This window comes from Panthera tigris, chromosome C1, assembly GCF_018350195.1.
Source record: "Panthera tigris isolate Pti1 chromosome C1, P.tigris_Pti1_mat1.1, whole genome shotgun sequence".
NCBI lineage: Eukaryota > Metazoa > Chordata > Mammalia > Carnivora > Felidae > Panthera > Panthera tigris.
This window is the reverse complement of record NC_056667.1, coordinates 181,511,112-181,527,098: the sequence shown is the minus strand read 5'-3', so window position 1 is coordinate 181,527,098 and position 15,987 is coordinate 181,511,112. Positions and strand designations below refer to the sequence as shown.

Here is a 15,987-nt window from a genome sequence, read left to right as displayed (position 1 = left end):
TTATTACACTGAATTATAATTTATGTCTCTATTCCCACCACCATATTGTGAATTCTTTGAGACTAAGACCAGATAGATTTTATTCTACTCAGCATCCTCAACCTTTAGCAACTCACTACCATATAAATGCTCAAAAAATGTTTTTTGAATGAGAAAATTGTAGAGATTTGAGGCCAAAATCATTAGGAAAATTTTAAAGATAAAGGAAAAAGGGGATGTAGTCAGAGATTAACTCAAAGACTGAATCTAGAAGTACCTTATAATAGATTGATTGTTTTGTTTTGCTTAGCTCAAGTGAGAGATAATTCAACATCTTCAATTCTAAAAGCTCTCTTTAGGGGGTTTTCTGTCAGGTAAGTTGGTTTTGAATGAATTAAACATCTTTCCCAAACTTGGAAAGGCCGTCTCTGGTTATTCCAAGAAATGAATGAGCCTTTCACAAATAGGCAGCCTTAGCAGCCTAATGAATATTTAATATGTCTTAATGCTCTTTGGAAAGTACCACTTGCTGACTGTACTGTTACACACCCAGTCTTATAAAATGTTAATTTAGGCCTTTCGTAATTTCTCTATATCTGTTCTAACCCATCATCAGAAGGATACATATATTTAAATAGTTTGAATTTATTTTTCAGTCGACTGATAATACAATTTTCAATATACAAATATGGAATTACATTTTTTTGATGACAGAAAACAAATAATTAAGTTCATTAGAAAGAGAACCTTGAATTCTTTTCTTGGGTATGGGTTTATTCCATTTTAAAGGGCATAGCCAAATTTTTAAAGCAACAATAAAAATTATATTATTTTAAATACCCGTACAAAGTGATTTAAAATTCTCTGTTGGAGTCCCTGGGTGGCTCAGTTGGTTGAATGTCAGATTCTTGATTTTGACTCCGGTCATAATCTCACAGTTAGTGAGATCAAGCCCCACATCAGGCTCTGGACTGTCAGCTCAGAGCCTGTTTGGGATTCTCTCCCTCTCCATTTGTCTCTGCCCCTCCCTCTCTCGCATGCGCTCTTGCTCAAAATAAATAAACTTAAAAAAATAATAAAGTTAAAATGGTTCTCTGAGGCAATGTCTCACTAAAAATGCTTTGTTAAAAATAAGATGAATAATCCTATTCAGTAAATGATTGCCCTAACCTTGTAATGGTGGTTTTCTATAAGGAAAGTGTCTGATGGTATTCTTGGCCATGTAAGTATAGAAGCAGGGAATAAAGCAAAGCCCCTTGACAAGTTATTTCCTTTTATTCCCTTGTGTGCACTGTAGTCAAATAGCATTTTCCCACATCTGCTTTTCACTTTCAGAAACAAAAAATCCACCTAAGAGGCAAACAAAATAACAATCTATTGAGCTTCAAGCACAATCCAAGGTACACTTACTGGAAAATCCTAGGATAAACCTCACTGGCTTTCTACTTCCTATCAACAGCAAACTACTTGCTCACTACAATTAAGCATCAGATTAATTTTTTTCTTTGGCTCCTATAGACCAAAGAAATTTGGTTTCCTTTTGGAAATTATTTTAATGATAACATTCTAATTGCAGACAGCTTAGGGCAAAGTTCCTTTATGCTGTTGTAGAAATGTTATTACAAAAGAAATGCCATTACAAAAATTTGTAATCATGCCAATGTAACATTTTAATTTTACTTTTTTTGAGATGGCATCTTTTTTGGTATATTTAGGGGCACCTCTGGCTCAGTTGGTTGAGTGTCTGACTCTTGATTTTGACTTGGATCATGATCTCATGCATGGTTCATGGGCTCGAATCCCACATTGGGCTTTTTGCTAATAGCACACAGAGCCTACTTGGGATTCTCTCAAGTTTTTAAACTTAAAAAAAAAAGTTTATTTATTTTGAGATAGAGTGTACAAGCAGGGGAGGGGCAGAGAGAGGGAGAGAGAGAATCCCAAGCAGGCACCATGCTGTCAGTGCACAGCCCTACACGGGGCTCCATCCCATGAACTGAACCATGAGATCATACCAGAGCTGAAATCAAGAGCCAGACACTTTTAACCAACTGAACCACCCAGGTGCCCCAAGATAGCATTTCTTTTTCTTGCTTTATACATACTAAACCTTTTTTTCCATTTATTCCAATCACTGTTTAACCTGAAATAATCATACAAATAGCGTTAATGATTGGTAGATGAATGGTAGTATGTCTGTCTCCAAGTCTTTTGTAGTCTAATTAAAGTGTTGTAGATACATAATAAATATGGGATTTTTACAAAAGTAAATGTAACAAAATCATTTCTTTTTGACTTTGAAAGTATTCAGAGATTTTTATTTAAATCTCTAATTAATCTTGAATTAACCTTGGTTCTTAATGCTTTGATCCATCCTTTAAAGTCCTTCTACGAACACCTAAAAGTAACCTGAAGAAAACTGCTCTACATCAGCTGTTACACAAATGATCCTCCAATAATTTGTCTATGAAATTAAGATAGTGCATCAGATTTTGTTAGTTTAGTATCCCTCCTTGAGTAATTGTTGGCCATCTAAGTATAGCCAGAGTTAGAATGTGATAGGTAATAACTTCTGCAAAGCTAGTTTATAGACTTTTATTTTCCACTCAAACATCAAGTGAAGATATTTTACTATAAATTTAATTCTATTTTTTTCTAATAAATCAATATTTTATATTTTAGTTTGTTGTGGATTGTGAATTCTTTAAAAAAGAGACAAGAACCATTCAGCTTCCTGTAACTCATCTTTTTTCCTTTGGTAAGTACTTTGATTTTGGAAATCTTAAGAATTGCTTTTATTTTTAATAGTGATTTATTTTATGCCAGTCAGTTGCAGTAATGGAGAGACTGTAACGTTAAATGTTGTGCGTTTGAAGTATAGTTCTTAGAATAAATATATGATGTGGTTCAGTGTTCTGATTCTTATTTAATACTGGGCCAGCAGGCATCTTTTGAAAATGGAAACTTTAATTTTCTCCCTAATCATGTACATTTGTTGGTAATCGTGTGTGTGTGTGTGTATGTGTGTTCTTCCGTGAATTTATACTACATATTGGCCTTTTAAATAAAATGTTTATTTATAAGTTAGGGCATCTGGGTGGCTCAGTCGGTTAAGCCCCCAACTCTTGGTTTTAGCTCAGGTCATTATTTCATGGTTCATGGCTTCAAGCGCCATGGTGGGCTCTGCCCCTGACAGCATGGACCTGCTTGGGATTCTCTCTGCCTCTCCCTTGTGCGCATGCTCTTTCTCTCTCAAAATAAATTAAAAAAAATTTTTAATGTTTATTGTAAGGTATAAATAGCTGCCTGCCGTATGGAAGTTTTAAGATTTCTCTAATTCTTTTATGGTTTCTTTTTCTTTTCTTTTCCTTTCTTTTCTTTTCTTTTCTTTTTTTTTTTTACTGTGGTAAAATACACATAACTAAATATTTTTTTAAATTTTATTTTGAAATAATTTTGAACACTCAGGACAGTTATAGAAAGAGCACAAAATTTTTATATATCCTTCATTCACCTTAACATAAATAATACAATTTTCAAAACTAAGAAATTAGTACAATAGTATTGACCAATTACAGGCTTTATTTGGTTTTCATCAGTTTTTCCACCACTGTTCTCTAGGTTCCCACACTGCATTTAGTTGTCATGTCCTATTCATCTTCTCTAGTCTTTTTTTTTTTTTTTAAATGTTTATCCATTTTTGAGAAAGAGAAAGAGAGTGTGAAAGGGAGACGGGCAGAGAGAGAGAGGGAGACACAGGATCTGAAGCAGGCTCCAGGCTCTGAGCTGTCAGCACAGAGCCTGACACAGGGCTCTAAATGATGAACCATGAGATCATGACTTGAACTGAAACCAAGAGTCAGACGCTTAACTGACTGAGCCACCCAGGCACCCCTAGTCTTTGTTGTTTTTTTTTAATGTTTATTTATTTTTAAGGGGGAGAGCGTGAATGGGAGAGGTACAGAGACAGAGAGGGAGACAGAGGGTCCAAAGCGGAGAGCCCAATGTGCGGCTTAAACTCACAAATCATGACATAATGACCTGAGCCAAAGTCAGATGCTCAACCAACTGAGCCACCCAGGCACCCCATCATCTCTTCTAGTCTTGATAGTGCCTCAGGTTTTCCTTGTCTTTCATAACTTTGACACCTTTTGAAGAGTACTTGTCAGTTGTTTTATAGAATATCGAATATCAAATATTTGGATTTGTCTGATGCTTCCTTATGATTAGATTAAGATTGTGCTTTTTTAACAAGCATATCACCAAAGCGATGTGTACATCTCAGTGTATCATATCATTGCACACATAACTAGCAACGTTAACCTTGATTACTTGGTTAAGGTAGTGTCTGCCAGGTTTCTCCACTGTAAATTTACTCGTTTCCTTTTTGTACTTTATAAATATCTTGGGGGGACTACTTTGAGAATATTTAAGTACCCTGTTTATCTTCAAAATAACCCACTAATTTTAGCATCCTTTTTTTTTTTTTTTTAAGTTTATTTATTTTGAGAGAGAGAGAGAGAGAGAGAGAGAAGGGCAGAAACAGAGGGAGAGGGAGAATCCCAAGCAGGCTCCGCATTGTCAGCAGAGAGTCCCATGTGTGGCTCAAACTCAGGAACCACGAGATCATGACCTGAGCCGAAGTCAGATGCTTAACCGACTGAGCCATCAGGCACCCCTGGTTCTTCTAGTCTGAGGCAATTATTACTGGTATTCTGTATTATAATTTTTGTGAAAGTAAAGTTGTCCCTTCTCTATTTATTTACTTACTCAGTTTTTATTTATGTCAGTATGACTCATGGATATTTACTTTATTCATTCTATTATATTTAAATGTTTTTATTTATTTTTGAGAGAGAGAAAGAGCACAAGCGGGGGAGGGGCAGAGAGAGAGAGAGGGAGACACAGAATCCAAAGCAGGCCTCAGACATGGCACTAGAAATTGTGAACCACAAGGTCATGACCTGAAGTCGGCTGCTTAACCGACTGAGCCACCCAGGCTCATTGGATTATAATTTAATACTGTCATTACATTTTTTTTTTTAAGTTGTTCCAGTATTGGATATTAAGAGCTCATTTTAGATTGACTCCTTACCCTTTTGGCATGACCCATTCTTAAAATATATTTTTTTAGTATTCCATTTGTTTAAAGAATCTGTTACCTGAGAGAGGAAACTTCATTTTCCTTTAGATTTTTATCCCTCACCCACCTTATTTATTTGTTTGTTTATTTTTGGTAAAAAGGAAACTCTGAATCACTCATCTCATTAAAGATAACAAACTTCTAAGAGATCTACCAAGAAAGCATACCTTTTTGAAATTGGAAATTTATACTTGACTTTTTAAAATACATACATTATAAATGTTATCTAGAGTTTATTGAAGGAGAATAGGATTTTTAGTTCACTCCTCCATACCAGAAATGAAAATCTTTAAACTTTTTTTTAAGATTAAAAATGTGCTAGCATTATTAAGCAGTCAGTACTTTTTAAAAAAATTCTTTGGTGTTCTAAGTAATACAATGCTTTCAATTCAACAGGACTCTCTTCAAGGAAAGTGTTATTAAATACAAGTGGCCTGTTTTATAATATAGAACTTCTAAACTTTGGACAGGTAATTATCCTGATTATAACAAGGATTTGATTTTACTTTACTATGTAATTAAGCAAACAAATAAACTTTTACTTTTTTGTTTTTGTGGTCATACGCTTATTAGATATACCAAGCTTTTAAAATCAACGTAGTGAGCAAGTGCTCAGGAGTAAAAGGTAAGTGTATTTTCTGAGAAGAATAGTATTGTCATTTGAAGAATCAGTAGGTCTTTACTTGAATTTTCTGTAGTGCTTATTATTTTGTGTATTTATGTGAATTAAAATTAAATAAATGATAGTAGAAAAACTGTTTATGTTTCCAACAGACTTAACACAGACCCTTTGTTAACACTAAGCATCTTCAACTGTATCAGTTTAAATATCCACATTTTTTGAAAATACTGTATATCTTTCTGTCTCACTATAGTAATTCAGGTTTAGCTTTTTTTCAGTTTCTTAGTATTTCCCATATGCTTTAATATCTTTTGTAAGTCTAATTAAACATTATTAGTTAATAATTCTCCATAATTTCTTATGTGATATAATTCTTACTGGTTATTTTTTTTGAAATGGGTAACTGTAGTTAGTTAGGTATTATAGTAGTTTATGTAACATTTAATGTAACATAAGGTTAGTAACATGTATTTCCTTTATGTTTTCACAGAAGAAATAACTAGTATCTATAAACTTCATATTCCTTGGTCTTATGAGGATTCACTAACTATTGCACAGTAAGCATATTAAAGAATTTATCTTAAACTTTGGTGTTTTTGAATAATACATATTCTGTTTATTTAAATCATAGTGAAATTTTAGTGAAACTAAGTGCCTCTTAATAAAATGTAACTATCCTTTATGTAGCATTGCGCTCATAAGATAACATAGTATTCTTACCTAAATGATCTAGAATTTAAACCTTACTTGCTTGGAACATCAACCCCTTCCTAGACCATCCTCCAACTTCTCTTCTAGTTGAATGAGCAAACGACTGTGATAGGATTGGAAAAGTGTCCCATTTTTAATAACATGTCTGACACGTGTCTTCCTCTCCATTCTGTCATTGTGTTGTGCAAGGATTGACTTAGCCATGGTTATTTAACAGTATTTTGTTTTGAGAAATGATACTTGAATTATCTTTTCAGGGTACCATCTTCCACAGAAATTTCTCTGAAACTCCATATTGCTCAACCAGAAAATGAGAGCCAGGTAGCATTATTAAAAATGTACACATCTTCAGACTGTCAGTATGAAGTAAGTTGTATGTTTACTTAATTTTTAAGATTTAGTTATAGAATAAATAGGAAATATATTTTTTTATTAGTCTCAGATATATGGCAATGTGGAAACCAGTAAATATACAAAATAGACATTTATGATGCTTTAAATATTCTGCATTTTGCCTGTTAGCACCACCCTAGTATTTTCCTAGGTGGACTATTAAAAGTATACATCTTAATAAATAGTAGAAAATAAGCAAAAAATTGAGACTGTAGACTAACCTTCTAAATTTAGAAACCCAAAGTCCAAAATCCTCTGTAAATTGAAGAATATCATGAAATCAGCTGACACGGCTTTTCTGCAATAATTGACATGATGTGTATTGGTTTCCAGCTCTATTGGATAAGGTTAAGAATCTTCTTTCCTTTTCATTAGCTTTTTAAATCTGTTAGTCATTAATGTGCAATGTAGTGCCTATTGTGTTTGTTTTAACAACCAACAGATCTCTGCTATAAGAGAAGGGAAATAGACTTGAGCAACATTTACCCTTATGGATTCATGAACTACAAGAGTCCCTATGTATCCAAATATGCCAGGTTCTAAGGATTCCAGGTTTAAGGGATTGAAGTATATATACATTTAATGGTGGTTTCTGGTTTATGTGAAATAACTTCTTTCCATGCAATTCCTTTCAATCAACCTTATTTGGATTCTTCATTGGAATTGACTTTCTTGGGGTAAACTAGAATTGGTAGGTTACATGAATAGAATCTGTTCGTAGCAACAAGTTTCAGTTGAACCTAAATTATGAGTTATTTTAGATTTCATGGAATTTATTACTGGTTTGATATCTTCATTGTTTCTAACATTGAAGGATTTTGTAGGGCTGTAATGGTTTTTAACATGTCTTCATAGTTCTAATAGTGAGAGTGAGAATTGCATAATAATTTGGCTCCATGTACTGCACACTCTGAAAATGTCAATATTTTTTAACTACTTTACATTTTTAAAAAGTCAGTATTATAAATAGCCATTTTATAATTTCCTTATGAAATACATATTTCCTTTTCCCAGACTTGCTAATATCAAAAAGGGTATATTTATAATAGAGGTAATTAATGATGAATTTCTTTTTAATACATTGTTTTGGCTTAAATTTTACCAAATACACTCCATTTGTTCCTGGTCTTATATCATGTGAAACTTGTTTTTATGAAATTTACTCAGAATTGGCTTAGCTTAACTATACTTAGTGCTGTACAGTTGTAGGTTTGAGGTTTTTAAAATATCAGTTATGTAGTAGGTTAATTTGTGTTTAATTGTTCAGACATATGTATAGCTTCTGGACTCAATCAGTAAATTCCTTTAGATTATATGACCCAATACTAAGATTCTGGTTAATCAAAAATTCTAGTTAGTAAAGGGTTACCTATCACATGTACCATAGCATTCATCCAATTATCAAAGAATTAGAAGGAAAATATATTGAATAATAAAACTATACTTATTGCAAATTAAAATTTCTGGTTCAGAGGATCCTTTTAAGACTGTAAGTGCCTTTAGGTTGGTTATTATAAAAAAATTAACGATTGTGTTTAGAGATGTGCGGAAGTGTTCAATTTAATAAAATGTGAACTAGAAGAGTTTAGGAGAAATAACCTCTTTTTTTTATGATTATTTTAAACTAGGTCACAGTTAAGACTTCCTTTTCACAAATTCTTGGACAGGTAAGATTCCTGGTTGATTATTGATTGCCTTGTAAATAGATACTATGAGGCACAGGTTACAAACTTTTTCTATAAAAGGGCCAGATAATGAAATATTTTAACATACCAAATATGGTCTTTTGCTGCTGCTACTGCTACAGTTGCTTCTTCCTCCCCCCACCCCCAGTCTTTTTCCTTTTCCTTCTTTCTCCTGCTTTAATAAAATCCAAAAACCATTCTTCACAGATAGGTCATAGTTGGCCACCCCTGGCTTTAAGGTGATGGTTTCATTCCTAAGAATTGAGAGCTGATTCTTGATTTGCAAACAAACTAATATTTTTGGCTAAATGAATGTCTTATAAAGATTTTATGTTGCTCATACTGTGCTATAAGTCATAATCCAATAAAATTTTAGGCTCTCATATAAACAAACATTTTCAAGTGACTTTTTATGTTGTGTGTGCTTAGTTTGTAAAAAATAAAAAGTAAATTATATTAAAAATAAATATGTTGGAGTGCCTGGGTGGCTCAGTCGGGTTGTGCCCAGCTCTTGATTTCAGCTCAAGTCTTGATCTCCTGGTTCGTGAGAGTGAACTTCATGTCAGGCTCTGCACTGACAGTGCACAGCCTGCTTGGGATTCTCTCCCTCATTCTCTGCTCCTCCCCGACTCACACATGTGCTCACTCTCTCAAAATAAATAATCTTTAATAAATAAATAAATAGAAACATGTTGAAATATTTTAAATTCTTTTGGTGAGTATAATTCATAAGCAAATAGTGTTACAGAAATAACTTATCAAGTAACAGAGCTACTAAATTATTCAGCATCATTATAATTTGCAGAATTGTATAACCTGTTATATTTATGTATAACATAAATAATAGTATTGATTAGTCAGAAAAATTATATAGTGGTTTTAAAATTGACTAAAATTTTTTTGTGCCCTCTATTAATTTTACTTTATTTTTTGGTCTCTTGTGTTTTGTAATTCGGGCAGAGCAGAATTTTTAAGACTTAACTCATTCTATATTTATAAAATTTACAAACCAAAATTAAATTAAAAAAATTTTTATATGCATTATCTCATCTGATTCTCACAGCAACCTGGTGAGAGCTAGATTGTAATTATTTTTAAATTTGTGATCATTAGAAAATTGTAAGTTAATGTGTAAAATGTGCTACATTAGGAAGAGAAGATTAAATGTTGGTAAAAATTGGAAAATAGCATCATGGATGATAGTTCTAAGAAATACTCTAGATTGTTAAGGGACCTTTATTAAGAAAAATTAAGGAATATAGGGGAAGAATTGATGCTGTTGTATATTTAGTATGTCCAGAAGGCATGTTAGTGTATACAGTGATATAGGCTGAGGATACAACATACTCTCTTACCCATATCATCCCCGTGGCTCATAATTCAGATTAGTGACCAAAAAAGTCAAGTTAGCTTGATACTTGATAGCAAAGCCTAATTATCTGTCCACCAAAGAAGAATATGCTAGTATTCTTGCTTAGGCATGGAAATTTACCTAAAAAAACAAGATATGTAGGTGTTACAGAATCAATGGTGGATGCTTTTTTTAAATGTCAAAGAATTTGTGGTAATTAAGTCCTCAGATTACTGGAAAGATACCAGATGCTCTTTCTTCATGTTTGTTTAAAAATTTAGCTTGAGAACAGGAGAATGAATTGAAGTTGTATATATCATTCATACATATTTTCAGTGTTGCTGATTCAAAGAAGACTGAGAAGAAGAATAAAGAGAAAGCTTGCTTGAGAGAATCTTTAGCTTCTGATTAGACAGTTTTCCATAAAATTAATTTTTTTTCCAGAAAAAGGAAAATTATTTACATACTCTTTAGTCTACTCTAATGAAAGAGAGGACAAAAAATAAACCAGAAGTTACTTTCTCAACAGAATTATATAAATTAGTAAATCATTTTGGTGTAGGAATAAAGTCTAATGTTGCCAAATCTTTAGGTTTTAAGAGAAGCTGGAAGTCTGGATTTTTAGATTAAAAAAATTTTTAATTTTTTAATCTTTATTTATTTTTTAACATTTATTCATTTTTGAGACTGAAAGAGACAGAGCATGAGCAGGGGAGGGGCAGAGAGAGTGGGAGACATAGAATCTGAGTCAACACAGAATCTGACGTGGGGCTTGAGCTCACGGACCGTGAGATCATGACCCAGGTTGAAGTCGGACTCTTAACTGACTGAGCCACCCAGGTGCCCCATAATCTTTATTTATTTTTGAGAGAGAGAGAGAGACAGAGTGCAAGTGGGGGAGGAACAGAGAAAGAGAGGGAGACACAGAATCCAAAGGAGACTTCAAACTCTGAGCTGTCAGCACAGAGCCCAACATGGGGCTTGAACTCACGGAGAAATCATGACCTAGCGGAAGTCAGATGCTTAACTGACTGAGCCACCCAGGGTGCCCCTTTTTAAAAATTTTTTTAATGTTGGCCTCTAATTTGAAATGTAAAGAAATACTGTGCCAAATACTAAACCAAATGAACCATGTCTACAATTTAAATATGATCCATGAAAGCCAATTTAGGATTGTTGGATTATATTTTATATGAGCTATATCTGTGGCCCAGTATAATACTTAATACTCAACAATGACAGTCACTACAAAGAACTGTTATATTCAGAATACTATATAAGAAGTCTTAGAAGATTTCCAAAGGTAGTGAAGAGCATTAAAGGTTAATAATAACAGCTAATATTTTCTGATCCACCTATGTGTGCCAGTTACTATTCCAAATACTTCATACAGATGAACACATTTAAGCCTCAAACTCCCTGTGAGATAAGTGCTGTTTATCTCCATTTTACTAATAAAGACAGAGAAAAAGAGGGGTAAAGTAACTTGCCCAAGGACACAGCGCTAGTGAGAGGCAGAGCTATAGTCTAAACCCAGGAGTCTGACTCTAAGGCTGAATGCTGCTTAACTTTCCTTCTATGCTATTGATAATTAAAGAATGCTATATATTTCCTAGCATGTCATTAGCAGGCATTGAGTATCACTTAGTAATAGAAAAATGACCTTTTCCCCTTTGCTCAACTCCTCTCCTTCCACTCAAAGCTATAATTGTAAATTATGAGTATAGGCAGTAAGTGGGGTTTTATTTTTGAGTCTTTCTAATCTTAACCTGGAAATCCATGAAGGAGATTCAGGGAGACCTTGAGCTTCTTGAAATTTTACATGCCATTTTGTGTAAACATGCATTTCCATGGCTTTCATCAGATTGCCAGGAGAGTCTGTACATTTTTTTTTTTAATACGGTGGTTGGAGAACATGCTTTAAGGTAAATTTCTTTTAAAACTTCAACATTAAAAGGTGCTTACAGAGAATAATAAATCTTTTTTATGCTGAAAAAATAAAACTTTAACATTAAAAGAATTTAACACTTTCTTTTTGTTGTATTTATATATTTTTATAGAAATTAGATTAGCTGATAGAATGTCTTGAGGCACTAACATAATGGTTATGAATTTAGTCTCTGAGTTAAATCCCATTCCACACAATTTCCAAAGACACTAAAGGACCTAAAAGCCTTATACAGGCATACCTCAGAAGAAGGGTCCATGGAGCATTAGTGTTATTTTGGTAGATGCAAGCAAAAGATTAGGAGTGAGTAGATAAAGAGGAGAGATAGCACATCAAGCTCTTGAGAAGTTTAGCAACGAGAGGGAAGAAAAAGGCAGTAACTAGAGAGAGAAGGGGAGTAGAGTGAAGGGAAGGTGTTGTCACTGTTCTGAGGGTGAGACTTGAATTTGTTAAATGTCAGTGGCTAAGTGAGTAAATGAATACCCTGGAATTCCCTTGCCTCATCTGTCCTTAAAACTCCAGGACTTTGAAGTTAAAGCACCTAATGATACTGAAGTGTTAAATTGTTAATGAGATTACAGCAAAGTCACTACATTGTAAACTCCTTAGTGCTCACCCTTATATTCCCAGTGCCAAGCACATTGAGCGCAGTACATTGATGGAACACTTTCTAAATTGGGAAAGACCAAATACATTAGATTTTCATAGTCATTTATCTATGAATAATTTTTGACTATAGTTCCATTTACATAAAAACAGCTCATCCCTCCCTTCCCCCCTTAAACAGCTCCCTATTTAAGAAATATTAATAGGCTTATACTTGGAGTTGTGAGTTGAGTTCCACCACAATAATGCAAATATTATAATAAAGCAAGTCAAATGACATAAAAGTACATATAAAAGTTATGGTTACACTATACTGCAGCCCATTAAGTGTGTAATGGTATTATGTCTAAAAAAACTATGCATACCTTAATTTTTAAATCTTTATTGCTGCTAAAAAGTGCTAACCATTATTTGAGCTTTCCATGAGTCGTCATTAATCATCATAGATCATTATAACAAGCATAATAATGAAAAAGTTTGAGATATTGTGAGAATTATCAAAAGTGACAGACACCAAGTGAGCAAATTCTGTTGGAAAAATGGTACCAGTAAACTTCCTCAGTGTCAGTTGCCACAAACCTCCAATTTGTAAGAAAAAAAACAAAACACAAACACAATTATCTGCAAAGTACAATGAAGCAAAACAATAAAATGAAGTATGCCTATAATAGCTAATATTTTTTGATAGCTTTTCATGTTTAAGTTAATATTCTAAATGCTTTCCACAAATGAACATCTTTAAACCTGAAAACACCTATAAGGTAAGTACTGCTGTTGCCTCCATTTTACTGATGAGAACATTGAGTTAACAAGTAATTTGCTTGTCTTTTATGTTTTTAATTGTGCAAGTTACTTGGGCTCCCTGTGCCTGAATTTCTTCATTTGTAAAACAGGGATAAGAATTACCTCAAAGGATTTTTGGGAGGAGAACATGAGATAATGCATATAAAATGTTTAGTATCAAACCTGAAACATTAAATACATGCTCACCAAATGTACCTTGTAAGAAAACTTTGTAACATACATATGCTGCTTAATTATATATATTTTTTGTTACACCTTTATGAAAAAATCTGATAACATGTTTCTAGCATGCTGTATATTCTTAACATTTATTTTACTTAGAGTTTTGGTATCCATTACTGGAAGTATACCTCTGTGGCAATGTCAGGAAAGATAAAAAGTGAAGAAAGACATTTTTATTTCATGTGAAAGTACATTTATTTCATTAACACGAATATTCAAAAGTTGCCTTTTGATTTGCCTGTTTTCTAGGTAGTTAGATTTCATGGTGGAGCTCTTCCTGCTTATGTTACATCTAGTATCCTTCTTGCTTATGGAGGACAGTTATACTCTCTTTTCTCAACAGGTAAGAATGTTTCTATTCCTCCTCTCTCCCTTTCTTCTTTAGTGCTTCATTTCTACTTAATTTATCTGTCATGTGGTTAAGGAATACCTCAATTTCTTGAAAATTTATGACCTATCTCTTAAGTTTACAAGGGTTTGAGATCCTCTAGTTTTAGGAAATACCCAAGAAGATTCCTTACTGGGCTTTTCCAGTAAGGAAAAGATACTTTTGTGTCTGAAGTTTTTTCCTCTCTTCTGAGGAGGTCTTAACAGGTGGAGTCTCACTGATGGGGATTTTGTTCTTCATTCCATTCCTGGTGCCTAACATAGTGTCAAGCACATAGTAGGCATTCAGCATATTATTTGGGCTGTTATCAGCTGTATCAGTTAGGTTCTGGCACACTGAATGGAATAATTGAGAGTTAATCTTAATAAAGGGACTATTTGAAAGGTATGTGATGGGTTAGGGGAAACCAACAAGAAATGATAAAATGCCAGATTAGCAGCAGATCCATCTGATACTCCTCAGGACTAGGGCAAGAGAGGGAGCAAGCCTAGAGAGAGCTATACGAGAGGGCAGCATTACTGCAGCTCCAGCCACTGTCAGCAGGGAGAAAGATGGGGAAGTAAATACACTAACCTTATTTCCTCTTATCTTCCTGTGCCTATCATTCACTGAACCGAAGTCAGCCTCCCAGAATTCAGAGCAAAGTAAAGGGTGGCGATGGAATGGATCTGGAGAGGCAAATACAGAATAGGCACTACATTGTACAAAACCTTCCCTAGTCTGTTGCAATTAGAATAGTTTCCCAGGAGCCTACTTTGTAAGGCCCTCACACACTTGTTGGGCTTGGATAGTAAGAGATAGGAAGAGAGTAGGACCAAAATACGTAAAAGCTGTCCAGAAATAACCTTTACCATTTCCATCTTGCCAAATCCTTCTCCAGCTACTCATTCCCTTTCAGCAACTTACAATTTCAAGTCTACCTTTAGTATTCATTTTAACCTTCATACACTGTTGTTGGGAATGTAAAATGGTATAGGTGCTTTGGAGAGCAGTCTGGCAGTTACAGTATGACTCAGGAACTGTACTCCTAGTTACACGAAAAATATAAACATACACCCATACTAAACTTGTACATACATGTTCACAGGAGCACTGTTAATAATATCCAAAAAGTGGAAACAACCCAAATATCTATCGGCTGATAAATGGATAAATAAAATGTGCTGATAGGTGCTACAACATGGATGAATCTTGGAAACATGCCAAGTGAAATCCCATCATAAAGGACCACATATTACATGGTTTCATTTATATGAAATGTTCCGAATAGGCCAGTCTATAAAGACAGAAAAGATATTAGTTGTTGCCTGGGAATAAGGAGACATTGGAGGTGACAGTTAAGGGAACAAAGTTTGTTTTGGGAGTAATGAAAATATTCTAAGACTGATTGTGGTGAGGAAGGCATATCTGTGAATGCTTAAAACCACTGAATTGCATATATTTTGAATGAATTGTGTAGTATAAGAATCATATCTCTATAGAGTTGTTGTTTTTTTTAAATCACCTTTGGAGCTTTGTGAAAATACAAATGGTGAAACCCCAGCTTTGGCTTCCTGAAGCTGTTTAACAAGTGATTGTGTCCTCTTGTATGAGATCTGTTGAATTACAGTGATTTTTAATCTTTTGAAGATAGTGTCTTTGATAGTAATGACCCTTGCTTTGTAACAAGAAATATATTGCTCTTACAGGTAATGCAGTCAGTGTATGATAAGTCTATACTTAATCACTGAATTCTTTACTACATATAATTTTTTTTTTTTAATCACCAGGTCATTGCTTAGAATATGCTACTATGTTGGATAAACAAGCCAAGCCATATAAAGTTGATCCTTTTGTACTTATGATTAAGTTTCTGTTGGGGTAAGTTTTATTATCTGTGAAAATGATTTTAATTGTTTTATATATATAAAACATGTTTGGCCCCATAACATAATATAAATTTTCATGAAAATATGTTTTATTAAATGAGGTTTTTCTCTTAGGCAGAGGCCTAATTGGTATATCAACATTTACTTTAATACTATAACCAATTCAAAGGTTTTAAAATTATATATATATATATATAATCACTTGTAGAAACTTAGTCTGTAAATATACCAGACTTTTAACATTTGCAAATGGATGTACATGGTCCA

At 33.6% G+C, this 15,987-nt stretch overlaps 1 protein-coding gene across 1 annotated transcript in view; it reads left to right on the top strand.

The window, feature by feature from the left end:
- The window catches only part of PGAP1 (post-GPI attachment to proteins inositol deacylase 1), a 76,320-nt gene that overhangs the window by 52,180 nt on the left and 8,153 nt on the right, over positions 1-15,987 (top strand). Inside the window, exons 14-21 of the mRNA XM_042994978.1 lie at positions 2,662-2,737; positions 5,519-5,592; positions 5,696-5,747; positions 6,235-6,301; positions 6,713-6,821; positions 8,477-8,515; positions 13,714-13,807; positions 15,622-15,712. Of these exons, the coding sequence (XP_042850912.1) occupies positions 2,662-2,737; positions 5,519-5,592; positions 5,696-5,747; positions 6,235-6,301; positions 6,713-6,821; positions 8,477-8,515; positions 13,714-13,807; positions 15,622-15,712 (602 nt within the window). The remainder of the gene's footprint in view (positions 1-2,661; positions 2,738-5,518; positions 5,593-5,695; positions 5,748-6,234; positions 6,302-6,712; positions 6,822-8,476; positions 8,516-13,713; positions 13,808-15,621; positions 15,713-15,987) is intronic.